Below are 27,781 nucleotides of genomic sequence, written 5' to 3' on the forward strand. Positions count from 1 at the left end.
TGGACGCTGGGAAGCTCAGTGTAGCTTCCCAGTCAGTGAACACACGGATGTGGCGGGAAGCGATGATGTGCCTGGATTCCACACACAGTCCAGTTCAGCTTCGTCATCTGTATGAAACCAGCCTTGCGTGCCTCCTGATAGGAGGGTATGGTAAGATGTCTGCCGTGTCGGCTTTTACTTCCGTGTCAGAAAAGTTGAGCCTGAATTTAATCGTGGGGAAGCAGTCAGACCAACCCAGAATGCGGGATAGTCTTGGAGACAACTGGCCGGACTCTAGAAAGAGTCAACGTCTGGGTGGCTGTCTGGCTCAGTGTGCAGAGCTTGTGACTCTTGATCCCAGGGTCGTGAGTTCAAGCCCCGTGTTGGGTGTGGAGCCTACATTAAAAAAAAAAAAAAAAGATTTTACTTATTTATTTGACAGCGGGAGAACAAGAAGGGGGAGCAGCAGAGGAGAGGCGGAGAAGGCTCCCTGCTGATCAGGGAGCCCGATGCAGGGCTTGATCCCAGAACCCCAGGATCTTGACCTGAGCCACTGACTGGCCACCAAGGTGCCCCCAGAAATAAATTAAAATAAAGAGTCAGCATCGTAAACAACAAAACGTGGAGTGGGGGCAGTTCTAAGGTTTACGAAGACAAATGAAACATAATCAGACGCATCGTACAATCTTTGATCTTGAAGAGAAAAAGCCGTTGTCTGGACACTTGAGAGTGTTTGAAATGGATTTTTTGCAGTAGATAATATCGGCTCTTCATTAATTCCCTTTGTTGTGATAACGGTATTGCAGTTCTGCAGTTCTGTCTTGCCTTTTTTAGGAGATGCATTCACAGTATTTAAGGGTAAAGTGTCACAGTGCCTACCACAGGCAAGTGGTTCATTCTGCTCACGTGTGTGTCTTGTAGGGTGTGTGTGTGCGCATGTGTGTGCGCATGTGGATGGATAGGCAGGTAGTGGTGGAGTGAAAGTGGTGGATCTGGGGAGGGGGTGCCTGTGGGTCTACCTTGTACCTTTCACCTTTTCTGAGGATCTGAAATGGAAAGTGTGAGGACGGACTTTCCCTCCGTGCTCCCAGAACAAAACAAGAAAAATCTAATTATCAAATGCATTATAAACTATTTATGATGTTGCCATATAAGACTGTCTCCCATTTTTAAAAAAGATTTTATTTATTTATTTGTCAGAGATAGAGTGAGAGAGAGAGCACAAGCAGGGAGCAGCAGGCAGAGGGAGGAGCAGGCTCCCCGCTGAGCAAGGAGCCGATGCGGGACTGGGTCCCAGACCCTGGGATCATGACCTGAGCCAAAGGCAGATGGTTAACCCACTGAGCCACCCAGGCGTCCCCTATCTTTGCTAGTTTTTTTTTTTTTTTTGCTAGTTTTGAATTATATAAGGATTAAGAACTTAATTCTTTGTAAAACACAAGGACTCTAACTTTATGCAGGGTCGTCCTATACTATAGGACGTCCTATACTAATGGTAATCGAAGAAAAAAATAAATTCAATGTTTGTTTAATTTTGCCTATGAAACTTTTTCACTATGAAAGAACATAGCTATAATAATAGAATTTAGGAAATAGAGAAAGGGCAAAATTCTATCAATAATTCTATTGCTCCAGAAAAATCACTGTTAGTCTTTGGAGTATTTATTTTCATCTCGTTTCATATGCACCTAAATCTCCATTATAAAAATATTTTGTTTAAAAGATTCTATTTAAAAAATATTTTACTTATTTGTTTGACAGAGAGGGAGGGAGGGAGGAGAGTGTTCCTGCGCCGCCGGGGAGCGGAGGGGAGCGCCGGGGAGCGGAGGGAGAGGGGCAGCCCGCTCCCTGCTGCGAAGGGTGTGATGCCGCCATCCCAGGACCCTGAGATCAGGACCTGAGCCAGAGCAAGAGGCTTTAACCCACGGAGCCACCCAGGCGCCTCGAAGATATAGAGTCTTAATTTGGCCGTACAGTGCCCAGTTTGTAATGTATACCTAGTCTACTAACGAAACTCAGAGTTTCTAACTTGATTCAAAGGTGAAGCTCCTTCCATCTTGTCTGCTCTCTGGTCTGTTTGCCAGCTGCTCTTTTGGGTCTGCCTAGGGTCTGGGGAAGGGTTGGGGAGGCAGGAGAGGGAGAAGTAGAAAGTTCTTCCGTGGCACTGGCCTAAGATGCCTCTGTGCTCTCCCGCTCCCCGGTTTACGGTGGACTCTTCTCCCGGCAGCACTGTCATCGCTTCTTCGGGGACATGGTCCATGGTGGGCCCTGACCAGGTTCCTTGCATGGACCAGGCGTCCTCTGAGACGTGCTTCTGATGGTGGCTTACTCGCTCCTGCGTGCCCCGTGGCTCTGCCTTCGTCTCTCGGAGGTCCGTCCCTGTTCTCTGTGGTTCCCACTTGGTCTTCGTGGAAGACCTTCGCCACCGCACCCGCACCCCGCTCTGCTCCCGCGGGAGACTCCTGAGTCTTCATTCTAGGAGGACGGGCCGATTCCCCCGGCAGCCGTGCTCACTCGCTGGGGAAGCTGGCCAGTCCCTTGGTGTCTGGACTTCGGGGCAGGAGCCCGGCACTGCTCAGTGATGCCCTCTGAGTGCAGGGCATATGCGGCAGCTTCCTCGAGGGGCTGCGCTGGAGCCTCTCTCCTGGGGCTTGGGGCAGGAGGTAGGCACCTACCCCCAGCCTCTCTCCGAATGAGGTGGGGCGGGGGGCTCAGAACACCTTCCCAAAACTCCCCAAAGAAGTTTTCAGACGTCCTCTGTCCTTCCCCCCACGTGCTCTGCCCTTTCACATTGATGACGTGAAGGAGGCATTTACAATTTTTTTTTTTAAAGATTTTATTTATTTATTTGATAGACAGAGATGACAAGTAGGCAGAGAGACAGGCAGAGAGCAGGAGGAAGCAGGCTCTCCAAGGAGCAGAGAGCCCGATGCGGGGCTCGATCCCAGGGTCCTGGGATCATGACCTGAGCCGAAGGCAGAGGCTTTAACCCACTGAGCCATCCAGGCGCCCCTACAATTTTTTTTTTTTTTTTTTTTTTTAAAGATTTTTATTTATTTATCAGAGAGAGAGAGAGCGAGAGCGAGCACAGGCAGACAGAATGGCAGGCAGAGGCAGAAGGAGAAGCAGGCTCCCTGCCGAGCAAGGAGCCCGATGTGGGACTCGATCCCAGGACGCTGGGATCACGACCTGAGCCGAAGGCAGCTGCTTAACCAACTGAGCCACCCAGGCGTCCCTACAATTTTTTTTTTAAATTTAAATTCAGTGTAGTTAACATACAGTGTATCACCGTTTTCGGGGGGTAGAGCTTCGTGATCTGTCCGTCGCATAGAACAGCCAGTGCTCCGCAAGGGGAGTGTGAGGCTTAACGCCGCCGTCCCCACCCCAAGCCACTGCGTCTCAGACCGTCCCTTTGAAAAATGGCCCCACTTGATCCGACCCTCCCTTTGGAGTTGCGTTTAACTTGATACCCTGTTTACATGTGTTTAAAATTTCCAAAGAGTGCGGCTCTCCGTCCCTGTTCTTCCTCGATCTCGTTTTCAGAGGAGGCCGTGGTTTACAGGTCGGCAGTGTTTTTCCAGGTGTTTCACTGGCTCGACAAACACACCTGCGTGTGGTCTGACTTTGTGTCTCTGACTACACAGCTGGGATCCTTCTGTACTCACGGGTCTACGGACCGATTTTTCCCTCTAACTCGACAGCTCTCCAGGGCCGGCATACGGACCTGCCCACCTCGTTTTTACGTTCGCGTCGTGGCCCAGGACCGTGTCCCGTAGTGTATTTGGCTCCTGCTGGTTAACACGTAGGTGTCTGAATATTGTTGCTCTTACAGTTTGTGCAGCCAGTATAAATTTGTCTCAAGAATAAGTTCATGAAGTTGAAATTTCTGGATCAAAGGGGATTTTATAGTTTTAATAGGTACTTCCAAATTATCCTATAAATAATTGAAGTTATTTTTATTTATTCTTATAGGAGAGATGAGATTTCTCTGTATCTTTGCCAACCCACTGTGTTACCTTGCCAGCCTGACAGGTGAAAAATAATAACCTGATTGTAATTTGTGTTTCTTTCATTTTGAGTCAGATTGAACTGTTTCATTTTCCTATGAATGATTTCTTTCTGGGTCTGCCTGGTATTTGATAAACCACAAGGTCTGAGGGCGTGGTCCGCATGACCGCTTTCACTTCTGACACCAACTGCAGCTTTTGCTGTGGGGGGCGGGGGGGTTCCTGAAAACCATCCTCAGGTTTGATAATTTGCAGGAAGGACTCATAGAACTCCCCGAGAGCTGTTATCCTCGTGGTTGTGGTTTGTTGCTGGGAAGGGGAACAGAAAAATTGGCCAAAGGGAGAGATGCACAGAGCAGAGTCTGGGAAGAACTCACGCATTCTCCAGGACGGGCGGCCCTCTCCGCACCGACGACGGGACAGTGCACCTGCGTGTTCCAACCCGGGAGGCTTTTCTGAGCTTCACCGTCCGGTTTCTGCTGGGGCTTCAGTACATAGCCATGGCGACTCCCTGCCCGTGTGGCTGAACTCCGTCTCCACTGCCTCCCTGAAACCCCTTGCAGCCTGGTGTGGTCCGAGGGGCCCACCGTGAACAGCAGACGTGCTTTCACGCAGGAAATTCCAGGAGTTTAGAAGTTACTTTCCAGGAACTGGGGGCAAAGGCCAGACTTCCCTTTCGGCAGGGCCACAATTTTGAGTACATGCCAACCTGTATCCATTTTTATATTGGCTCATTCGGCTTCTGTAAAGCTCAGAACCAAAAAGAGTTCTTGTTGAGTGTACAACTCTACGCTGTAATATCTAGAATTATTGTCTCGATTGAAGATTGCTGAGCGTTCGTGTTGCTCGTTTTTAAATACTTGCCTGTGTTGCGGTCGCTTCTATTGATTTTGGAAGCTCAGTGTTCCGGAAGCCCTGGCAGACGGGCTGTGGAGAATGACCAGGGTGTGCGGCGTGGGTTCAGGCCTTGGCCCAGCGAGTGTGTAACTCAGTGATCCGAGAGCACAGCTTAACCCTCACAGCCTTACTCCCCTTGTCTGCGGAGCAGGGTCCGCACCCTCTGCCTCCCTCGCACGTGTGAGTCAGATGAGAACACACGTGACCGTGCGTCGCAGTCCCAGCCCGACACACATCAACGTGAGAAGCGAGGTTGCTTAGACATTTTTGTTTCCCTACAGCTGGCCGGCCAGTCCCTTTCAGGATTTCTGCTGTTACAGTTAGCACTGGTCCGAGTACCGTTTTTACTTTAAAAAATGTATTGATATTATCTTAGGTTGTATTTTCCCCATATTGGTACACCGGGTCAAAACAAATGTATAATTTTATGACTCTTAATGAAGAATCCGAGTAGTTTCTCAGTGGCGAAATGGTCTTAAAACAGGGTAGATTTCTGTGCGTGAGATACCTGATTTAGATCGATTTCTGGATTTTTCCATAAGGCTAAGAGGAGATAATTAAACTTTATTTGTAGTGAGTGAAGAGTTTAGAATGCTTTTTTCCCCTCTAGCTTTATTGAGGTATGATTGATAGATAAAAATTTTATACGTTCAGGTTGCACATGGATTTTTTTAAGGTATATTATGTGATCTATGTATACATTGTGAAATGATTACCACAGACAAGTTAACAAGTCCTTCCTTTACAGTTAGCTCGTGTGTGTGTGTGTGTATTGAGAACACTGAAGATCTAATTCAACAAATTCCAAGTGTACCGTCAAGAGCGGAGTAATTCTTAGGTTCATTTTTTCTGTAGTTTTCATCTGTCCGTTATAGGGCACTGGAGAGAGCAATTGGACGTTTTGGACAGCTCTGTAAATTATTTTTTGAAATGGCATGATTTGGGATTTTATGAACTTTAAGCAATTGATTTATGATATTTTAGATTTCTCATAAGAAGTTCCGCATGATGTCATTAGATTTGGGGCAAAAATAAATATAAATGTTTTTCTAACTTCTGTGTGACGTGAAAATAAGCAGTGTTTGTTCTTCATTTCAGCTACGGCAGGGCTTCCACGTGGGCCTTGTGTTTTTATTTTATACTGGACATAATGTAACTCAGTGGTGGATGCTACTACTGCCTGGCTTTTCTTTTTCATGTATTTTTTGGCATTTCCTTTGGCGTCCGTTCTTACGCACTCCCGAGGTGCTAGTTCCGCCAGATTCTTTTTTTTTTTTTTTTAAGATTTTATTTATTTATTTGACAGACAGAGATCACAAGTAGGCAGAGAGGCAGGCAGAGAGAGGGGGGGGAAGCAGGCTCCCTGCTGAGCAGAGAGCCCGTTGTGGGGCTTGATCCCAGGACCCTGAGATCATGACCTGAGCCGAAGGCAGCGGCTTAACCCACTGAGCCACCCAGGCGCCCCCCGCCAGATTCTTGTCCTGCGCACACTGACTTGCGGGAGCTCTTACCGTAGTCGAGTGTGAGCACTTGTGAGGGTTGGGCTGCAGGACCTTTTTTTGAGTAACGGTCCCCGATTCCCACAGTCACACTGTCTCAGCCGGTGTGTCTGTTGGCATGTCATTTTACTGTGTCATTTTGTTTTCCCATCTCTCAAGTGGGAGAAAACAACTTCACAAGCAGTTGTTGTGAAGGCGGAGGTCACTCATGTGCACGCGGTACTGTGCTGCGTGCCTTGTAGTGTGTACGTGGTGACCGTGAACCATTTTCGTATGAGATGTCTTCGAACAGCATGGGTTTGGTTGACCGGTATGCCACCACGGTGTTCTGCCTCCTGTCTTCTGGAGCAGGATCCAAGACGGTGGTTCCAGGGCTGAAGAGAGTTCGGGGGTCGCAGCGATGTCCGCAAACCAGAGAGCCAACGTGTGAAATGTTGGAGGTCAGGAAGGTAGATGCAGAAGCAGAGGGGTGGCCTGCTGGGGAGCGTGGCATGTTTGGGGGACGCCTAAGCGGTGTGATTGTCTAGGGTTTTGAGTGGGGGGTGGGCAGGTGTGGAGTGAAAGAGAGAAGGAAGGCAAGGCAGAGGCAAGATATGGGAGGCCTTTTCATTCTCTGTCGTGGGGCTGTGACCTTTAACCAGCAGGCGCTGGGGAGCAGTGCGATGCGATCGAGTAGGACGGAGAGTTTAGGGCTATGGGGAGCAAGGGTAGGTCCGGTCCAGTACAGCTTCAGGTTATTAGGAGAGATCGAAGTACACGTTGGATTGTCTCATTCGGTTCCCACATGGACCCTGACATCCATCCTGTTACCGTCTCCGTTTTGCCGTTTTACAGGGCAGGAAGCAGGTGTAGAGAAGTGCAGCAGTTTGTCCGAAGTGGGGTCAAGGCTAGACTCTGTCTCTCTGTTTCACCCTTCAGGGGAACAGTGGTTTTTAGAAGAGAATCTGAAGAGTTTGGGTAGGGCCCAAGGAGATATCCAGAGCCCGGCAGTCCTTAGGTTGTTTATTTTTTGTTTTTCTCTTGGTTGTGATTTATAAATGTAGAGCAGAATGTTTCTTTTTTTCCCTGCAGTAAATTAATGTTGTTAAATACTCCCCACAGCATGTTCCGGTTAAGCAGACAAACAGTGATATCAGTATCGTTCGTTCTGGAAATAAATGGTGAATGCCTGGTAATTACTCACCAGAGAAGCATTTCAATTTACAGAGGTATCTCGGTGTGTCCAGTTCTGATTACAAAGTTGCACGGTACTGCAGCGGAATAACATGCAGCTGTTCTCCTTGCGTTATTATGTTTAAGGATTGGGGTATTTAATTCACCCAGAAACACAGGTGACACAGCCCTTCAACCGCCAGACACCGCCTTTAAACCAACCTGTCTTACCCATGCCTTTGTAGCCAGGAGCACTGTTACAGTGAGTTCTGGAATACTTTTTTTTTTTTTTCTTACAGAAGATTTATTTGTTAGGAAGACAGAGAAATAGCACAAGCAGGGGAAGCAGCAGAGGCAGAGGGAGAAGCAGGTCCCCCGCTGAGCAGGGAGCCCAGGCCAGTGCAGGGCAGACGCATAAGGACTGGCACACGCAGGCGCCCGCGGGGCTTCCTTTCTTAAAGAAATAGGACCCCGCAGAAGTGGGGTTCAATCGCAGCGGAAGGAGTTTTAGTTTCAGTACCCGAAGGAGAGTTTTTAGTTTTGAAAGTTGCCAGGTCTAGGATCCTTATGGAGAGAAGTGAGACGGGCATTGCTCGAGCTAGGAGTCGCTGCGCTCCAGCTCTGAGGCATTCCTCTGTTGGGCCAGACGTGGGCTGCGTGCCGCCCTGGCCGGCAGGGCCCCGGGCCTGAGCCAGCTGCCGGTATGGGAGAACGAGCTCTCCGGAGAGCCTGGGTCGGCTTCTGCGTGGCCTGCTGAGGGAGGGAGTCACTGGATGGTAAAGCAAGGATCGATAAAATAAACGGATCGAAACAGATTTTTTCTCCCAGAAGAAAGTCTGTGTACTTTGGTAATAAAAATCTTGTTTGTGGCAAAACACCTGTTTGGCAGCTGGCTAGGTGGGATTTACCTTCAAATCTTTACCGGATGACTCGTTTTTTTGGCTTGTTTATTTCCTGGTTGACAGTTGGGATGGTACCGCGGTTTCGGGGATGACAGTATGGAAATGAATCAGCTGATATTGCTCGGATCTTCTTTTTTAAAAAGGAATTAGTACCACTTTTGCTCCCAAGATTATGTAAGATTAATATAGTCCTGTCTGTTTTTAAAGGACTTTCCACTTACTTAGAGTCATTTTCCTAAATGCCTAGGAAGTTAGCTTATAAGCAGCTTTCCTCTTTGCTTGTCGGGAAGCAGCAGCTTGGAGAGGACGTGCCTGTTCTCTCCGGGCAGGTGTGGGGGGTGTGGGGGAGTGACAGGTTGGAGACCGGGAGACGGGCTCGCTTTCACAGTTGTCCTGTCCTTCCGAGAGACCAGGGCCCTGTGGATGGACTGCGCCAGTCTGTGGGAAGTGAAGCTTCAGAACTGGTCACTCATTGTCCAGGGGGGCGTCCGGGGGAGGGAGGAATCAAGGTTGGCCGGCTGTGGAATTTTCACTTACTTCGGCTTAGGCTGTGTAGCCGCCGTACATGCGTATGTCCGTTACGTTATTGTATTCTGGGCGAACAGTGAACAGTGTCCGCACCCGGGAGATTAGAATTAGGATTGGAATGGTGCTTTGCCCTTCCCGGGGACTGTTCTGAACCACTGCCCTTCTTTTCAGAAGTAAAGAGTCACTGCTGCGTGCGGAAGGCAGGGGACCGAACTGCCGCAGAGACAGAGAAGGGTGAATGTCCTGAATGCTCAAGATCTTTCATCATGGCCTCTGATTGCTTTCCTAAATTTTGGTGTAAATGGTTGAAATGCAATAGTTACCCTCATATTTTCTCCTGGACATCTTCTCTAGTAGTGGGACGTGGATCGTACTCCGTGACCACCGTTTTAGGAGTCTGCATTTAATAGGGGTCAGAGTGTGTCTTTTTAACCACAAGTGGGTGTCTCTGGAGCTCTGAGTCCAGCTTTGGATTGATGTGGCCTGAAGGGTACGCAGACAAGCTGGTGATGTTTTGTGGAGACAGAGGTTTTGGAGAGCAGATACTGCTGCCTCCCGGCCCTTCTCGTGTGGTTATGGGGAGTTCTAGGAACTTGCCGTGCAGTGACCCCAGAGACGCTGTCAAGGTCACCTCGTCTTGCTGTGTTTGAGTGCGCAGTTACTTTTCTGGAAAGAAGAGGGAAAAATGAGGCAGGCAGTTCTTCGATCGCCATCTGATGGGGAACATGGTCTCTTTGGAGGAGCCCGGGCCTGGGGGCCGGGGTTCGCGAGGGCTCGGTCCTCGCCGCCGTGTGGTCGTGAGTGCTGTGCTCTTATTCTCGTGCCCTTGCCCGTGCTGACGTGTTCTTTTAATTTTCCTGCAGAGAGAGAAGGAGCAGCAAGAGAAGAGCGGCTTGCTCCGGAGCTCAGGGAAGAACGGCCCCGGCGAACGAAGAGCGATGATAACCCCGGCTCTCCGGGAAGCCCTCACTAGACAAGGTGCGGATCCTCGGGCGGTGCGGTCCCAGGACGACCCTCGCAGCCTTCCGATTTCATACCTAGACGAGGAAGCCTAAATTGGGACTGCCACGGGGGAAGAAGGGTTAGGAGGCCCTTCTGGGATCAGCCCAGCGGCTGTGTCACTGTGCAACTGTCGAGGGAGCCCCCTCTTTTCCCACGGATCACTGGTGCGTGGCCCGCTGGGCCAGCACGTTTCCCCTCTGCTTGGCTTATTGGGTTGTTAGCGCCAGTGCGGCTCGGGTATGCGGACGGAAGATGCCGTGGCGGGCTTCTCCAGGTATTGTCGTTTATTAAGTGGAAGTTATTAAATGCAGGAAAGAGCTCGTGTTGCTACGAGGCTGGATCGATTAGAAGTGTTTTCTGTAGCATATGTCTGGGGTTCTGTGGTCGTCACTTACTAAGGAGGCTATAGCTTGAGATCAAGTAATAGTTTTGATTTCCTGTAGAAGAAAGAGTGGTCCGTTGGGAGTCAGTGGACTCATTTCCTCCCCTCACTCGAGTCTTTCTGTATTTATTGAGAAGCTTGTGTGTAATGGTTGTGGCAATGCAGACAAACATACAGTATCCCCTTCAAGGAGCCATCGGCCTATTAGAGGAGACAGACAGGAGTATTCAGGTCATGTGTATATGTATTTGTATGATGTCTGTGCTTGTATATATAACAGGTATATGTGATATGCTTTTTAATAAGGATGTTGCGATTATTTACTATTTAGAGTGATTTTATGATAGGTTCAAATCTTTCCTCTAGCTGTCTGTTTTCTACTTGTTTCATGTGTTCTTTGATTTCCTTCCTTCCTGCTTTCCGCCTTCCTTACCTTACTTTTTTATGATTCGGTTTTATGTCCTTGTTGGCTCATTGGTTACACTGTCTTGTCATTTGGTGGTGGTTGGCGGTTTTACACTGTGTCTCTGTATCTGTCCCAGTGTATCTTTGAGATGATACACCGCTTCCTGCGGGAGAAGCGGCTTCAGGAATAACATCTCTTGCCCCTTTGCCAGCCTCTAAGCAATTGCTACGTGTTTTACTTTCACGTGTGTTATAAACCTACACTACGCTGTTATTTTGGTTTGAATAGTCAGTCATTGATTCAATTAAATTAAAATAATTAGTAACAGTCTTACATAATTATTTATGTAAATTTATTGAGTTGATTAAAACGATTAGTAACAGTCTTACATAGCCGGCTCAGGTAGGTACCACTCTGGTGCCCGGCAGCGCTTCTTCCTGCCTGATGGGCTTCCTTTGGCATTTTGTGTCATGTGGGTTTTTTGGTGATTAATGATTTCAGCTTTGGTGTCTCTGAAGGAGGCTTTATTTTGCCTTCACTTTTGAAGGCTGTTGTTTGATGGGTGTGGAATTGTCGATTGACGCCTTAGTCTCTCTGGGCGCATTCTAGGTGTCAGCTTGCGCCCGCTGCCTCCGATGAAGCTTGCGTTCCGTCTCTCATTTGTTCCGTCGATGGGATGTTTTCACCCTTGGGCCACCTCTAAGATCTTCTCTTAACTACTGATTCTGAGCAATTCAGTTACAATGTGTTTCAACGTAGTTTTCTTCATGTTGCTTTTACTTGGGATTTGTTGAGCTTCCTGATTCTGTGGATTTTATAGTTTTAATCAAATGGACAATTTTTGGCCATTATTTCTTCAAATATTTTCCTGTCACTGCCTCCCTCTCCTCTTCCGTGGGGACTTCAGTTTCATGAATCTGACCTATAGCTCACTGATACTCTTTTCATTTAAAATTCTTTTTTCTCTTCTAGCTTTCATTTTTGCTTACATGTAGCTTCTGTTGCTGTGTCTTCGGGTCTGATGTAGTAATCTTTTTTCTCTGATGTCTGCTCTTCCGTTAATTCTATCTAGTGCGTTTTTCAGCTTCCGGGTTTATAGTCTTCATCGGTGGAAGTTGAGTTGGGGTCTTTTTATGTCTCCATGTCTCTACTTAACTTTTTGAGCCTACAGGTTATAAGTAACAACTGTTGCAATGTACTTCTCACCCCTGTGTCATTTCTGGATCAGTTTAGTTGCTGGGTTATTTCTTCATCGGTCCTGTTGCATGCTTGGTAATCTCCGATGGCACGCCAGATCTAATGTTACCTTATTGGGTGCTAGATATTTTTGTATTCCCATAATTTTGTAATCCCATCCTTAAGCTTAGTTCTAAAATGAAGAGCAGTTACTTGGAAACAGTTTGAACCTTTTAATCTGGCTTTTATGACTTGTCAAGTGAGACCAGAGCTTACCCACTATATGGCTAATTACTTCTGATAATCGGGGCATCAGTGCCTTGTGACTCTTAAGCTTCCGACTGGTACGACCAGGGACAGTTCCCAGCCACCTGAGTGCCAGGCATACCTCTAGGCCTTTCAGGTGATCCTTTCCAATTCTCCAGGAGTTTTTCTCTCACTATTGCACCAGGCAGTCCTCAGCTAGATATTTCTGGGAATCCTCTGCAGATTCCTGGGTTGAATCTCTGCAGCTCTTGACTCTCTGGTACTCCATTCTGCAAACTCGAGCCATGCGGGCTCCCCGGACTCTTGGCTTTCATGTCCTCGCCTCAGAGAGTACTGAGCTGTTCTCGGATTGCCCCTTCCCGCGGCATGACCTGGAAACTTGCAAGGCAGTAAGCTCTGGGAACGGTAGGGCTCATCTTGTGTGTTTCGCGTCTCCCTATTACTGTCCCTTGTTGCCTGATGTTTCATGTCTTGGAAACTGTTGGTTCCTATATTTTGTCCCATTTTTGGCATTTCAGGCGGGAGAGTAAATCCTCTGTCACTTGATCTTGGTTAGAACAGAGCTGTGCACTGTGGTTTTTAGCGACTGCAGACCCTTGGCTTATCTTGGCCTGGTGGTCGGCCACAGGTCTGTCCGTCCTGTACTCTGCGGTCTTCTTCATAAATGTCTAAATGAACATTTTGTACAACCCTGTGTTCCTTGGGAAAGGAGAATATGAACAACTAACGTAACAGACCGTGATTTCTGTGACGATGGTCTCAGGAACATACAATGTAGAAACCCAAAAGAAGAACTAGAATTTTCTCCGGGAATCTTTTAAATGCTCATTCTGCGTCTGAGCTTTCTCGCTCCGTTGGACTCAGTTCTCTCTTCAGATAGATGCGGAGAGCCTTGTTGATGTGCGGGGTGTTTACGTGCACATGGGAGAGGGAAAGGACAAAGCCGTGTAATGTTGCCGCTAGAGACCTGTGGTCCACGCTGACATTGTTCCGTGAGTCCTCACCTGTGAATATGGGTGTTCGACCAGCCACGGAGCCACTGATGCCACCATCCGGACTAGAGTTCTCCTTTTGCCTCATTCGTCTGCAGGTCAAGAGTCTTTTTGTGTAAGAGACTCCTGATTGTGGCTTGTTACTTGAAACCTTGTGAGAAACTTTGTTAAATGCTTCCTGAAATCAGAATGTTCTACTTGTTTGCTCTTCTGGTTCATTACAAAAGGAAATGTGATCACGTTGGCATGGCTTTTCCACGCTTTTTATGTCTTCCGTGGCTCACGAATTCTAAATGCTGGGTTATGGAGTGGTGCTAAGAATTCATGTTAGGTTATGGGTCCTGGAATTTTACCTTCCACTTCTTGGGGCAGTGTTTCCTTATTTCGGTCTTCTTTTGGCCGTCTGATTCTTCATCGTTTTTCAAAGATTACGGTTGCGAGTTCCCCAGTCTGTTGTTCTTGCTTTTGCTTTACGGCCCAGCATGTGTTTTTTGTATTTGTTTGTTTTTAAAGATTTTATTTACTTATTTGACAGAGATCACAAGTAGGCAGAGAGGCAGACAGAGAGAGAGGGGGAAGCAGGCTCCCTGCTGAGCAGAGAGCCCGATGCGGGACTCGATCCCAGGACCCTGAGATCATGACCTGAGCCGAAGGCAGCGGCTTAACCCACTGAGCCACCCAGGCGCCCCTTGTATTTGTTTTTAAGAAAGTTGCCCTGAGTCCTCCGAAAGCACGTACATTTTGTAGGTGTCACGTGTAGTACTCTGTGTTCTTTGTCACCTTCACTGTGTTGTTTAGGTCTTAGAACTCATGTGAGTTTTTGTCTGTGGGATTTCTTAGATACTGAAAGATGTGAAAAGTTTCTATGATTTTGGATTAGCCTCTTGTTTCCTTATGTATTTCCAGTTTGTGTTATTAGATGCATATACATTTTAAGGTATTTGATCATCTTGGTGAAGTAAACCTTTAAACCTGTTTTTTGCCACTGGGTTGTTGCCTGCCATCACTTAAGGAAAGAAAAATGATTTTGTTACAGGTTTCTAATCACCTTTTAATATGAGGCTTTGAATCAATTCAATGTTGTGTTCTTTGTTTTTCTGTTTAGGGTATCAGTTGATTGGGAGCCACTCCGGGGTGAAGCTTTGTAGATGGACAAAGGTATTTATTTTTATTTCAATGTTATTTCTGTTTGATGCAACTTTAGTACGGCTATGATACGCAGCCAATGAATTTTACCATTTTAAAGAATGATTTACGTTTAATGTAATGATTTTGAACAAATTTGCTAAATGAGTTCAGCTCATATTGATGGATGTTAAAAAAAAAAAAAAAAAAAAAAACCCTTCTCCACCACCCAAATTAAGATATGTACAGGCCATGTCCTCACCCTGGTAAGTTCACCGTGTCCATGTCTAGCCAGCAGCGCCCCCCACAGCCAGGAACGGTTGTTCTAGTTGCTGTCGCTTGTTTGGTTTTGCCTGTTCTAGAATTTCATACGAATGGAATCATAATGTGTATTTTTTGGCAAGTGGATTTTTAAACTCAACGTAATGTTTCTGAGGGTCGTCCGTGTTGTAGTACATGTCAGTGATTTATCCGTTTTTATTGCTGGGTACTGTTCAATAATGTGGAAGTACCACAGTGTCTAATTTGTTGAAAGGCAGTGGCTTGCTTTCAGTGTTTGGCTATTAGGACTAAAACCGCCATGATCCCTCTTATGCAACACTTTGTTACGAACATATATTTTGGTTTCCTTTGGGTCCACACCCCAAAGTGGGGACTGCTAGGTCGTAGGGTAGGTATATATTTTACCTTTGTAAGAAACTCCCAATCTATCTTCAGTGTGGCTGTCCTGTTTCATACTTGGATTGGCAATTTCTGAAAGTTCCAGTTGGAACATGATCTCACCAGCCTGTGGTATTGAAAGTCTTTTTAATTTTAGCCATTCTAGTGAGCGTAAAGTGCTATCCGTGTGTCTTTAATTTGCATGTTGCAGGCGACTACTGATGACGAGGTGTGCCTTTTTTCATGTGCACTTGGGCTGTTCTATTTGTGAAGTGTCTGTTGTCCGAATTGGGTTGTTTAACATCATATTGTTGATTTGTAGGAGTCCTTCCTGTTGTGGAAATGAGTCGTTTCCTCCAATATGCACTGTGAACACTTTCTCCTAATCTGCAGCTCCCTTTCTACATCTCCCAAGTGGTATCTTTTGAAGTCTTAAATTTGAATAAAGTCCAATTTGTCTTTTTTTTTTAATGGTTAGTACATTTTGTTTCTTTTAGTTTTTTGTTTGTTTAGTGTTTTTTATATATTAAGGAATCTTTGCCAACTTCAAAGTCACAGAGATACTGTGTCTTTTTTTTGTTTGTTTGTTTGTTTTGTGGAAGCTTCTTATATAATTTAAACTATGTTTTAGGTCTTTGATTTCACCTTGAATTGATTTTTATGAGTGGCGTGGGACACAGGTCAAGACTCACTCCTTTACCTGCCCCCATGCGGATATTGAAAAGAATGTCCTTTAACCATTGCATTACTTTGGGCCTTTGTAAAATATCAGTCATTGTCTATGGGTAGCCCCATTTCTGGGCTCCTTATTCTGGTCATTGGTGTCTTTGTCTATTCTTTGGTAATACCACATTGTCTTAATAACTGTGGCTTTGTAATAAATCTGAAATTACGCAGTGTAAGTTCTCTGTCCTGTTTTTGTTTTTGTTTTGTTTTTTAATTTCCAATATAGTTTCCACCCCTCTGGGTCTTTTGCGTTTCCATATAAATTCTAGAATCACCCTGTGAATTTCTGTTGTGTGCATTTATTCTATCTCCTCGGATTCTGTGTTTGTCTCTTTGGCATCCGTTCGTCACAGGGCCAGTTAGATTAACTATATTTTCTTATTTTGTGTATCCTCCGTGCTCCGGCTTTTGGGGGCCTTACCGACCTGGGGAGAAACTGTCCCTCCCAGGGCCAGCTAATTCCTAAAGATCCCAACAGCCTTCCTGACGTATGCCTTTCATGTGCAAATCACCCAGTCCGGAATCTTCAGCCTTCAGTTACCTCCTTATCTGACTCACACACCAGGCCAGTATTTTCCCTGTGCTGCATTATCCCAGGGCCAGGTACAGGAGGAGGAGAGACAGGCACCTGAATTATTCAAATAAGCCAGTCCTGCATTGTTTACCCTGTCCTGGCTTGCCTTTCCACAGAAACCCCAGTAAAAGTTCTGGCCTCGGCTTTCCCCTCTGTCCTCTCTCTGCCTCCTGAGCAAACCTGCTGCTTCTCTGTCACCCTGGGTGGTGTGGGTGCCCCCTTGTCTTGAGAGATGTAAGCAGTGTCTCCTTTCGTTGGCAGTGGCCTTTCCAGGTTGGCTGGCACTCAGTCACTTCCATAAATTCAAATCCCATGGGTCCAAGAAAGATGACATTTTTTTTTTTTTTAAAGATTTTATTTATTTACTTGAGAGAGAGACAGTGGGAGAGAGCATGAACGAGGAGAAGGTCAGAGAGAGAAGCAGACTCCCCATGGAGCTGGGAGTCTGATGCGGGACTCGATTCCAGGACTCCAGGATCATGACCTGAGCCGAAGGCAGTCGTCCAACCAACTGAGCCACCCAGGCGTCCCGAAAGATGACATTTTTAAACAGCTTTATTGAAATATAATTTACCTGTCATACAGCTCCCGCATTTAAAGTGCACAGTTGAATGGGTTTTAGTATATTCACGGGGCTGTGCAAATAGTATCACTGTCTGACTTTAGAACCGTCTGGAAGAACTCGTGCACCCAGTAACCGTCTGTCTTCATTCTACCTTCTCCCAGCCTTAAAGCCCCACCAGTCTCCTTCTGTCTTCATAAATTCCCCTCACCTGGACGTTCGCACATTACGTGGCCTTCTCTGTCTGGCTTCTCCCATTTAGCATCATGTTTTCAGGGTGCATGCGTGTGATAATATATATCGGTATTCCGTTCCTTTTTATGGTCGGTAATAGTCTGTGTATAGCTATCACCCATTTTGGTGTTGTCCGTCCGTTGGTGGACGTTTGGTTTGCTTCCACTTTTTGGATATTATGAATGATGCTTCTGTGAACATCATTATATGTACAAGTTTTTATGTGGACGTGTTTTTTTGTGCTTTGGTTATATACCTACGAGTGGGATTTGTGGGTCATGGTTACTATGTTTAAATCGTTTGAGGGACTGCAAAACTATTTTCCAAAGTGGCTGTACCATTATATTTTATATTCCCACCGGCACTGTGCGAGGGTCCCAGTTTCTCCCCAACCTGCTAACGTTTGTTCTTTTCCCTCTTTTTGAGTGTAGTCGTCCTCGTGGGTGTGAAGTTGTTACCCCCCGTGATTTTGATTTGCATTTGCTTTTCCCTTAAGGACAAACGTCGTTGACTGTTTGTGTACTTATTGGACATTTGGGAATCTTCTTCGGAGAAGTGTCTGTTCGGATCCCTGACCATTTTAACGTTAGGTTCTTTGCCTTCATATTGTTGGGCTGTAAGAGTCGTTTATGTCTTCTGGATGCTAGTTTGCTTTTTTTTTTCCTAAGGTTTTATTTTATTTGAGAGAGAGCGAGAAAGAGTGTGAGAGCATGAGCAGGGGAAGGGCAGTGGGGTGCCGACTCTCCACCGTGCAGGGAGTCCGGTGCGTGCTGGGCTTCATCCCAGGACCCTGGAATCATGGACCTGATCTGAAGGTGGTCGCCTAACCGACTGAGCCACCCAAGTGCCCCAGGATACTTGTTCTTCATCTCACGTATGGTTTAACTCTCCCACTGCTGCTGGCGGCCGCGTCGCCCGGAGCGGAGTTGCTGTAGGCCTCCGGTAGCAGGGCTTCCGGTGTCGCAGGACCTCCACTGCCGTCTTCCGGGCCTTCTCTCAACCTGGCTTGTCCCCATAAAGAGTATTGCCCACAGAGATCTATGCTTGCGGTTTTGGTTAGCCCACACCTGGCCATTTTGAATAAAACCAGACTTTCTTCTCCAGGCATGCTTGGCTTTTTATGTTCTCTATTCCTGTTCTTAAAAATTTCTACCCTCAGTTCACACTACTGCCTCCTGAAGTCTGTCTTTTACTTTGCCTTTCTGTGTGTCCTGTGACTCCTGCCTCATCTTGTACCTGGCGGGGAAGCAACCTTTTGTCTTCCCCTCTCTCCTGAATGGCCCTGCCCTCGATGTCATAGTCCATATGTGACCTTTGCTTGGTGCCTCAGTGCGTTGATGGCCCTTCTTAATAAGGAGCCTGCTGCCCTAGCCTCTGTGTTTCGGAATATTCTATCTTCTCAGCATTCCTCTGAGCCGTTTTTAGTGCTGTCTGCTCCTTAGTCCTGTGCTACTGCCTATGAATATTTGAGAAACTCTTCTACCTTTTTTCATTGCTGCTTTTCTGCCTTCACCCTTAGGGGCAGGAACATTCTGGTGACACTTCCGACACTCTCTGTCATTCAGCATATCCTTGTGTGCAACTGTCTTTTTTCTTTTTTTAAACCCTTTTAACATCCAGTATTTGTCTCTTCCAATCCAGTGATTTTCAGTAATGTCAGACTCAGTGCTTTCTGCTTATAACCAGTGTTTTATAATTCCCTTTTACTATTCTAGATTAAATTCACAGATTTACAAATATAATTTCATGTACGTAATTAAAAAAGTCAGTGTTCTGTTCTAGCTGTGATGTAAGGACAGAGAAAAGGAAGTACTTTATATTAAAATAGTTTGTATTTCTTACAAGATGCTTAGGCACTACTTTGTTAGAAGGCATAGTAAAATAGGAGCTACTTCTACCTGCTTATAATGGACGAGTTAAGAGTGAAGAGAGAGAAACAGAGGTTATTCTGTATAAGAGGTAACAGCAAGCCAGAATTATTTAGGTATAATAACAGAGAGAGGAAAATGACCCTAATCGAAATAGGGCTGCATACCCATCAATTGTAGACTATCAAATTAGAAAAATGAAAAATGTAGATGTACCTGTGAATGAGTGGTATCTCATTTGTGAGTGTTGAGAAAGAAAAGTTTTCTGTGTTGTCATTTGGGAGGAGCGGAGGCAAACTGTCATAGAAAATTCCTGCCTTGAAATTCCACATCTTGTCGAGAGCCACAGCCTGTGTCCAGTTTGTAACAAAATCCTTCAAGAGTCAGTAGGAAGAGGATGAGCTGGAAGCAGAAAATGTAGTAAGAGTGGCCGAGAAGACAGTGCTGGACCTCTGGTGACAGGCTCAGAGTAAGATTTTAAAATGGCCGGCACCCCCCCCCTCAAATAAGTTTAATTTCAAATAATTATTGCAAGATAGATACCTGGCCTTATGCCATAGAAACTAACAATGTGTAAGATGACCGTCATCATTTTAAAACAGCTTTGATTCGTGAGAATCCTGCATTTCACGCGTCTGTTATTTAATATTTGGTGCTAAGTCTACCAAGACCATCTTGCGTCTCTCCTGTAATGCATCTGTCAGTGACCCTACAGATAACACAGATGCAGGTGTTTTGCTGGTGACTTAAATATTAGAAAACTGCATTATTTTCTATGCCACGGTTTTTCAAAATGTTGAAATTTCTTGGAGAAAGTTTTGCACTAAAGAGAGTGTTCTCAGGGCGCCTGGGTGGCTCAGTGGGTTAAGCTGCTGCCTTCGGCTCAGGTCATGATCTCAGGGTCCTGGGATCGAGCCCCACATCGGGCTTTGTGCTCAGCAGGGAGCCTGCTTCCTCCTCTCTCTCTGTCTGCCTCTCTGCCTACTTGTGATCTCTCACTGTCAAATAAATAAATACAATATTTTAATAAAAAAAAAAAGAGAGTGTTCTCTTTTCTTCCTTTTTTCGATTTTATTTACTTGTCAGAGAGAGAAGGTGCAAGCAGGGGGATCAGCAGGCAGAGGAGGAAGCAGGCTCCCCACTGAGCAGGGAGCCCGATGTGGGACTCGATCCCAGGACCCTGGGATCATGACCTGAGCTGATGGCAGCCGCTTAACTGACTGAGCCACCCAGGTGTTCCAAGAGTGTTCTTTTTTTTTTTTTTCAATTTCTAAAAAATTTACATGGTAGCTGTGTTCCTAGAAAATTCAGTGTTTGTTAAAATTGTATAGAAAATATTAGCAAAATGAAGTTGGAATCTAGGTTCAGATCGTTATGGTCAGATTTTTCACAATTATGGAGGTCTGGTGAGGCATTTGAAAGGAAGTAGAACCCCCCTTTTCTGTGGGGTTTATCCCTCCACTTGCTTATTGCTAGTGCCTCCCAAACACGTCAGTAACAACAGTATTTCCACCAGTTTCCACACCCCCATCGGGGCGCTGGCTCCGCCGAGAACCGCTGTCCCAGGGCATTTTCACGGCTGTCCTCCCAGGTTCGGGTTTTCTCGAGCACTGACTGCATCTAGTTTTTTCTCCTCTAGTAGCAGCTTCCAGGGAGCCCTCCTGCTCTGCCTGGCCCGTCCACTTACCTGACGTTAACCAGGTTGGTGCCCGGAGCGAGCTTCTCTGCTCGCTGCCCCCTTCTCGGGGTGGGGGGTCACGGTTGCTCTCCGGTACCGGTCCGGGCGTGTACTAGGCGTCTTGAACTTAGCATATCAGATACCGAATTCTGATTCTCATCCCGACTCTGTTTCCCTCAGTCTTTACTGTCAGTTAATGGTGGTTCTGTTGTTTGCTCGGGTCAGAACCTGGGGGTGGGGGTCATTTTTCCTCCCCTGCTTTTCCCTCCGTCCTACTTCTTGTCCCCAAGCAAATTTTCTTTTCAGATATATCCGGAAAGTGACTGCTTTTCACCCCTCATACTGCTCTGCCTCGGTGCGAGCCACTGTCCTGGGTTCCTTGTGCTATTTCAGGGATGTTAGTGCCGTTCTTGGTTTCACTCTCGTCTGTTCCCAGATAGATCACATCCTGTCACTTTCCAGGCGTTCCCGTCTCCCTCGCAATAAAAGCCCGAGTCCTTCCTGTGGCCTCCCAGGCCCCGTGCGATCTGGTCTTCAGAGCTTCAGTCCCACCACGCTCGCCTCCCGGTGGTCCCCTGAACGCACCGAGCTGGGGCTCGTCCCGGCTCTGCTCTCGGCTGCGCCCCTAGATCTCGGCCCCGGGGAGCTTGTCAGAGCGGCCTGTGCTGCCTGCGGTTCCCCGGCGCGCTCCCTGCCGTTTACTAGATTGAACCTTCCACGAGAGTTCACGAGCCTTCGCCCCACTCGTCCTCGCAGCACCCCCGACCTGCGAGTCTGTTTTTCTTTCCGGTAGCGGGAGTGGAGCCTGGTGTGTGATAATCCCGCGGTCGACGTTTGTTAGATCAGAGGGTAGTGGAGCAAAGCCCCGAACCCGAGAAGGAGCCTACTTCGTATCGTTTTGACCCGCTTGCTCAACGTCTCCTTCTCTTGTAACCTCGTGCACGGTGGGCAGCTGCTCCCCCCGGGGGTCTCCACCCGCCCGGACCCTGCCCGTCGTGGTGGTCAGGAGAACGGACCCGCCTTGGGAATTGTAGTGAGAACGATTTAATAAAGGAAATGAACTAAATACTTACAGAGCCATTGAGAGGCCTGCGGGGGTGAAGGTCAGAGAGAATTGCTTCTGGCTTTGAGGAGGTCGGAAGGCGCTGGCCTCAGAGGACACGGCTTGTGACCCGAGCGCCGCAGCACGGCAGCGAATGTTCCCGGGAGCCCGCTGGGGAGCCGCTGCAGACCCGGTGTGTGCGGTCGGCCCTCGTGCCTCCAGCGGCTGCCGGAGAGGAGGCATAGTCCCTCCTTCTTGTCTTCTGAGTCTTGCGTAAGTGCGTCTCCTTGGAGGGTTCCTTCAGACCAGGGAGTCCGAGAAGTGTGGTGCGGGGCTGCCGGCCCCTGCTTGCTCCCCGGAGCAGTAGCACGAACGGATCACTGACTTCGCCTGGTGTGTTGCGGAGCTGCGGCTGCTGCGAGGGAGGCTGCGCTCGCTCACCTGCTCCTCGAGAAGGGGGAGCACCGTTCCGGGATCTCGGACCTGAGGATGCAATTACAAGGCTACCTGTCGCTGGCCTGCCTTCTGGAAGTAGCTGGAGGAGCGGGGGAGGATGGTCTGCCTAGTCTGCCTAGTCTGCCTAGTCTGCCTAGACACAACCGTCCTCGCTGGCACCTGCTCACCCACTGTGGCACCCACTGTGCCACACAGTATGGCACGCCGGCCGCGTACCCCGCACCTAACTCCTTCCTGCTGCCTGGCCGCCTGCCCAACACAGCCGCCAACCCCCTGGGGCTTTCGAACTTCTGAAATGTGGCTGGTGAGACTAAAGAATTGAATCTTAAATTTTATCGACTCTGAATTCATTTAAACCTCAATAGCCACGCACGACTAATCGCTACTGCATTGGGCGGGCAGTTCTAGACCTTTCCGTCGCCCTTCCTGACTCCCTAAAGGAGCTTTCCTTGTTTCTCTCATAAACGGGAAGTAGCTTCGACCACTCCTGATTCCAAAGCCGTTTCTTTGCGTCTCTCTGAAAGCAGTTCTCCGTTTCTCATTCATAACACAAATGGTGTGCACAGGACACCGAAATGTGTGTTCAGATTCATGTCAAACATCGTCATTTACTGTTGTGGAGGCACTGTCCATGCGTTGTAGAAAATGGGAAAATCGGGGAGAGATAAAAACCAAGTAAGACATCCTTTCACCACAGGCGCGGCACTATGTGATTAATTAATTACATCGATACACCTTAATCTATCAGCTTTCCGTGTACCTGTGTTCGTTTTAGCCCGCATGAGCTCGTAGTATATATATGATGAAATCACACCATTTTATGGCCTGTTTTTTCCTGGCGGAGAATCTCTAGTTTACAGTAAATCTACATCTGATCTCATACCCACACACACATACCCACACACTCATATTTCCCGAATTAGCCCCCAAATGACAATTAGACCTGCGATTCCTCCCGCTTCATCTGGTTTTGTCTATGACGTTTTTTATTTAAATGACACTGGCTTGTTTAATTAGGCTAATTTTGCACAACATTCAACCTTCCAGATTTATCTGGTTGTTTCTTTATTTTGGGGTTATATTAAAAAAAAAATTTTATTTAAATACAATTTAGGTAACATATGCTATGATTATTAGTTTCAGGGGTAGAATTTAGTGACTCATCAGTTGCATGTAACACCCAGTGCTCCTCATGTCAAGTGCCTCCTTAATGCCCGTCACCCAACTGCCCTATCCCTGCCCTTCCCCCTCGAGCAACCCACTGTTTGTTTGCTAGAGTTAAGAGTCTCTTGTGGTTTGCTTCCCTCTGTTTTCCCTTCCCCTGTGTCCATCTGTTTTGTTTCTTACATTCCATAGATGAGTGAGATCATATGGTATTAGTCTTTCTCTGACTGACTTATTCACGTAGTATAATACTAGTTGTGTCCACATCATTGCATGCAAACGGCTAGATTCATTCATTTTGATGGCTGTGTAATATTCCGGGGTGTGTGTGTGTGTGTGTGTGTGTGTGTCTCTCTCTCTCTCTCTCTCACACACATTTATATACCACATCTTCTTTATCCAGTCATCTGTTGATGGACAGCTGGGCTCTTTTGTGGACATTTGCTCATTGTGGACACTGCTGCTATAAACATTGGGGTGCAGGTGCCCTTTTGAACCAGCATTTTTGTATCCTTTGGATAAATACCTACTAGTGCAATTGTTGGGTCGTAGAGTAGCTCTATTTAACTCCATACTGCTTTCCAGAGCGGCTGCACCAGCTGGCATTCCCACCAGTAGTGTATCCTCACCAGCATCTGTTATTTTCTGAGTTAATCTGAGCCATCCTGACAGTGTGAGGTGGGATCTCATTGTGGTTTTGATTTGTATTTCCCTGATGCTGAGTGATGGGGAGCACTTTTTCTCAACAGTGGTCTGTTCACCATTTGTATGTCTTTGCAGAAATGTCTGTTCATGTCTTCTGCCCGTTTCTTGACTGGATTCTTTGTTTTTCGGGTGTTGAGGCTAATAAACTCTTCATAGATTTTGGATACCAGCCCTTTATCTGATAAGACATTTGCAAATATGTTCTTCCATTCCATAGGTTATCGACTATTTCCATTGTTCTGCAAAGCTCTTTGTCCCGACGGAGTCCCAGTAGTCCATTTTTGCTTTGCTCTGTCTAGCAAGAAGTTGCTGTGGCTGAGGTCAAAGAGGTTGCTACCTGAGTTCTCCTCCAGGATTTTTTTTCCCCATTGAGGATGATATTCTCTGTGGGTCTTTTATATATGGCTCTTGTGATATTGACATATTTCCCTCTATCCCTCCATGGTGGAGAGTTTTTATCAAGAAAGGACACTGTATTTTGTCCAATGCTTTTTTGCATCTGTTGAGAGGATCATACGGTTCTTTTTCTTTCTTTTATTTATGTGGTATATCATATTGATTTGTGGATGTTGAATCACACCTGCAGCCCAGGAATAAATCCCACTTGGTCATGGTGAATAATCCTTTTAATGTGCTGTCAGATCCTATTAGTTGGTATTTGGGTGAGAATTTTTACATCCATGTTCATCAGCAATATTGGTCTCTAATTCTCCCTTTTAGTGGGGTTTGTGTCTGGTTTTGGAATCAAGGGAACACTGGCCTTATTGAATGAGTTTGGAAGTTACGCTTCCATTCCTATTTTGTGGAACAGCTTCAGAAGAAAAGGTATTAATTCTTTAAACGTTTGGTAAAATTCCCCTGGGAAGCCATCTGGCCCTAGACTCTTGTTCGTTGGGAGATTTTTAATTACTGATTCAACTTCTTTGCCGGTTCTGGGTCTTTTCAAATTTTCCTTTCTTCCTCTTTCTTTTCAGTTTTGGTAGTTGATATGTTTCTAGGAATTTATCCATTTCTTCCAGTTTGCCCAGTTTGTTGGTATAAAATTGCTCATAATATTCTTCTAGAATTGTTTGTATTTCTTTGGTAATGGTTGGGATCCCTCGTCTTCATTCATGATTTTATTTATTTGGGTCCTTTTTCTTTTCTTTTTAATGAGGCTGGTTAGGGGTTTATCAATCTTACCGTTCTAAAGAACTGGCTCCTAGTTTTGTTGATCTGTTCTTCTTTTTTTTTTTTTTTTTCATTTCTATGTATAATTGTTGCTTTAATCTTTATTATTTCTCTTCTCCCGTTGGATTTAGGTTTTATTTGCTATTCTTTTTCCAGCTCTTTTAGGTGTAGGGTTAGGTTGTGTATTTAAGACTTTCCTTGTTTCTTGAGAAAGGCTTGTATCGCTATATCCTTACCACTTTGGATTGCCTTTGCTGCATCCCAAAGGATTTGAACTTGCTCTGTTTTCATTCTCACTTGCTTCCATGTATTTTTTAAAGTTTTCTTTAATTTCCTGGTTGACCCATTCATTCTTCAGTAGGATGTTCTTTAACATCCATGTATTTGTGGTACTTCCAATTTTTTTCTTGTGATTGGCTTGAAAATTTATAGCACTGTGCTCGGAAGATATGCATGATATGATCTCAGTCTTTTGCTACCAGTTGAGACCTGATTTGTGACCCAGTATGTGATCTGTTCTGGAGAATGTTCCATGAGCACTTGAGAAGAATGTGTATTCTGCTGCTTTAGGGTGAGGTGCTCTGAACAAATCTGTTGAGTCCATCTGGTCCAGTGTGTCATTCAAAGCTCTTGTTTCTTTATTGATCTTCTGCTTACATGATCTGTCCATTGCTGTGAGTGGGGTGTTAAAGTCCCCTACTATTACTGTATTAATATCATGGGTTTCTTTAGTTTTGTTATTAATTGGCTTATATATTTGGCTGCTCCCAAGATAGGAGCATAAATATTTACAATTGTTAGATGATCTTGCTGGATAGACCCTTTTATCATAATATAGTGTCCTTCATCTCTTATTACAGTCTTTGGTTTAAAAATTAGTTTGTCTGGGGGTGCCTGGGTGGCTCAGTTGTTAAGCCTCTGTGTTCAGCTCAGGTCATGATCCTAGGGTCCTGGGATCAGGCTCTCTGCTCAGTAGGGAGTCTGCTTCTCCCTCTCCCACAGCTGCTCCCCCGCTTGTGTTCTCGGTCTTTTTGTCAAATAAATAAGCAATTTTTTAGCAAACAACATTAAAAGACCGCTTACTAATTCTGACATGAACAGACATTTCTGCAAAGGATCCAGAGCAATCATATCACAAAATTAAAAGACCGCTTACTGAATGGAAGAGGATATTTGCAAATAACATGTCTGCTAAACATTAGTATCCCAAATGTATAAAGAACTTAAAGAACTAAACACCAAAAAACCCCCAAATAATCCAATCAAAAATTAGGCAGAAGACACGCACAGACATTTCTGCAAAGAAGACATCCAGATGGCCAACAGATACATGAAAAGGTGCTCAACATCACTTACCAGGGAAACATAATCAAAACCACAATGAGATATCACTTCATACATGTCAAAATGGTTAAAAAAAAAAAAAATGCAAGAAACGGCAAATGTTGGCAAGGATGTGGAGAAAAAGGGAATCCTCGTGCAGTTTTGGTGGGAATGCAAAGTGGGGCAGCCACTGTGGAAGACCGTGTGGAGGTTCCTCAAAAAGTTAAAAATAGAGCTACCCTGTGATCCAGTAAAGGCGCTCTTGGGTATTTACCCAAAGAATGCAAAAACTCTGTTTTGAAAAGATGTATTTGTCTTATGTTTATTGCAGCATTATTGACTATAGCCAGATTATGGAAACAGCCCAAGTGTCCATCCACTGATGAATGGGTAGAGATTGTGATGTATATCTGTCGTGGAATATTACCCAGCCATAAAAAGAATGAAATCTTGCCATTTGCAACAACATGGGTGTATCTCGAGGGTGTTATGCTGAGTCAGATAAATGAGTCAGAGAAAGACAGATACTGTATGATTTCATCCATATAGAATTTAAGAAGCAAAACAAAGAGTAAACAACAAAACAGACACTTAAATACAGAGAATGAATTGGTTGCTGGGGGGAGGCGGGTGACTCAGGAGAAAGTACTTACTGTGATGAGCACTGATAATCACTGTCGAAGCACAGTAGTGTCCACTGAAACTAACAGAGCACAGTTTGCTCATGTAGTGAAAATATATATACGTATTGGAGATACATTTCTCTAGCCTTTTCTCAACTTCATTAAACTACTGTGTTTTGGTTTTTTTGGTTTTTTTTTTTTTTTTTTTTTTTGGTAATACCATTTGATAGTACTTGTCTGAGAATACATATTTAGGCTTTATATAATAATATTTTCAGTTTTGTTATTTCTTCTGTGTTAATTGGTATCATTATTCTCTAAAGAAGAATTTGTTTTTCTTATTAACTGTGGGTATTTGGTTACTCAGAAATATAGTTCCTATTGGCAAGTGAGGGTAAATGCTTAATTTATTTTAGGTACCAGTTCTCAAAGTGTTGTTATTTTACTCGCTGCCTCAAATGGTAACAAATTTTCTTCTCTGTTTTTGAATGCTATTATGTTATTTTCTTCAATTCAGCCCATCACAGTCATTTTCTTTGTTGGACCTAAATTTTCCCAGTTTGTCTGGAGGGAACTTTTCTAGCTGACTCCTGGGTCTCTCTTCTCTCCCTCCCCCACTCTCCTTTATTTATTTATTTATTTAAGATTTTATTTATGTATTTGACAGAGATCACAAGTAGGC

The 27,781-nt window shown here is 45.7% G+C and overlaps 1 protein-coding gene across 8 annotated transcripts in view; it reads left to right on the forward strand.

The window, feature by feature from the left end:
- The window catches only part of LOC101692945 (S-adenosyl-L-methionine-dependent tRNA 4-demethylwyosine synthase TYW1), a 201,127-nt gene that overhangs the window by 21,760 nt on the left and 151,586 nt on the right, over positions 1 to 27,781 (forward strand). For all 8 annotated transcript variants that reach the window (XM_045074911.1, XM_045074908.1, XM_045074913.1 and 5 more), the window contains 2 exons: positions 9,828 to 9,942; positions 14,295 to 14,347. In XM_045074911.1, coding sequence (XP_044930846.1) covers positions 9,828 to 9,942; positions 14,295 to 14,347 — 168 coding nt within the window. The remainder of the gene's footprint in view (positions 1 to 9,827; positions 9,943 to 14,294; positions 14,348 to 27,781) is intronic.

The sequence above is a fragment of the Mustela putorius genome, unplaced genomic scaffold (assembly GCF_011764305.1).
Source record: "Mustela putorius furo isolate JIRA1106 unplaced genomic scaffold, ASM1176430v1.1 tig00000139_pilon_pilon_pilon, whole genome shotgun sequence".
NCBI classification, from domain to species: domain Eukaryota; kingdom Metazoa; phylum Chordata; class Mammalia; order Carnivora; family Mustelidae; genus Mustela; species Mustela putorius.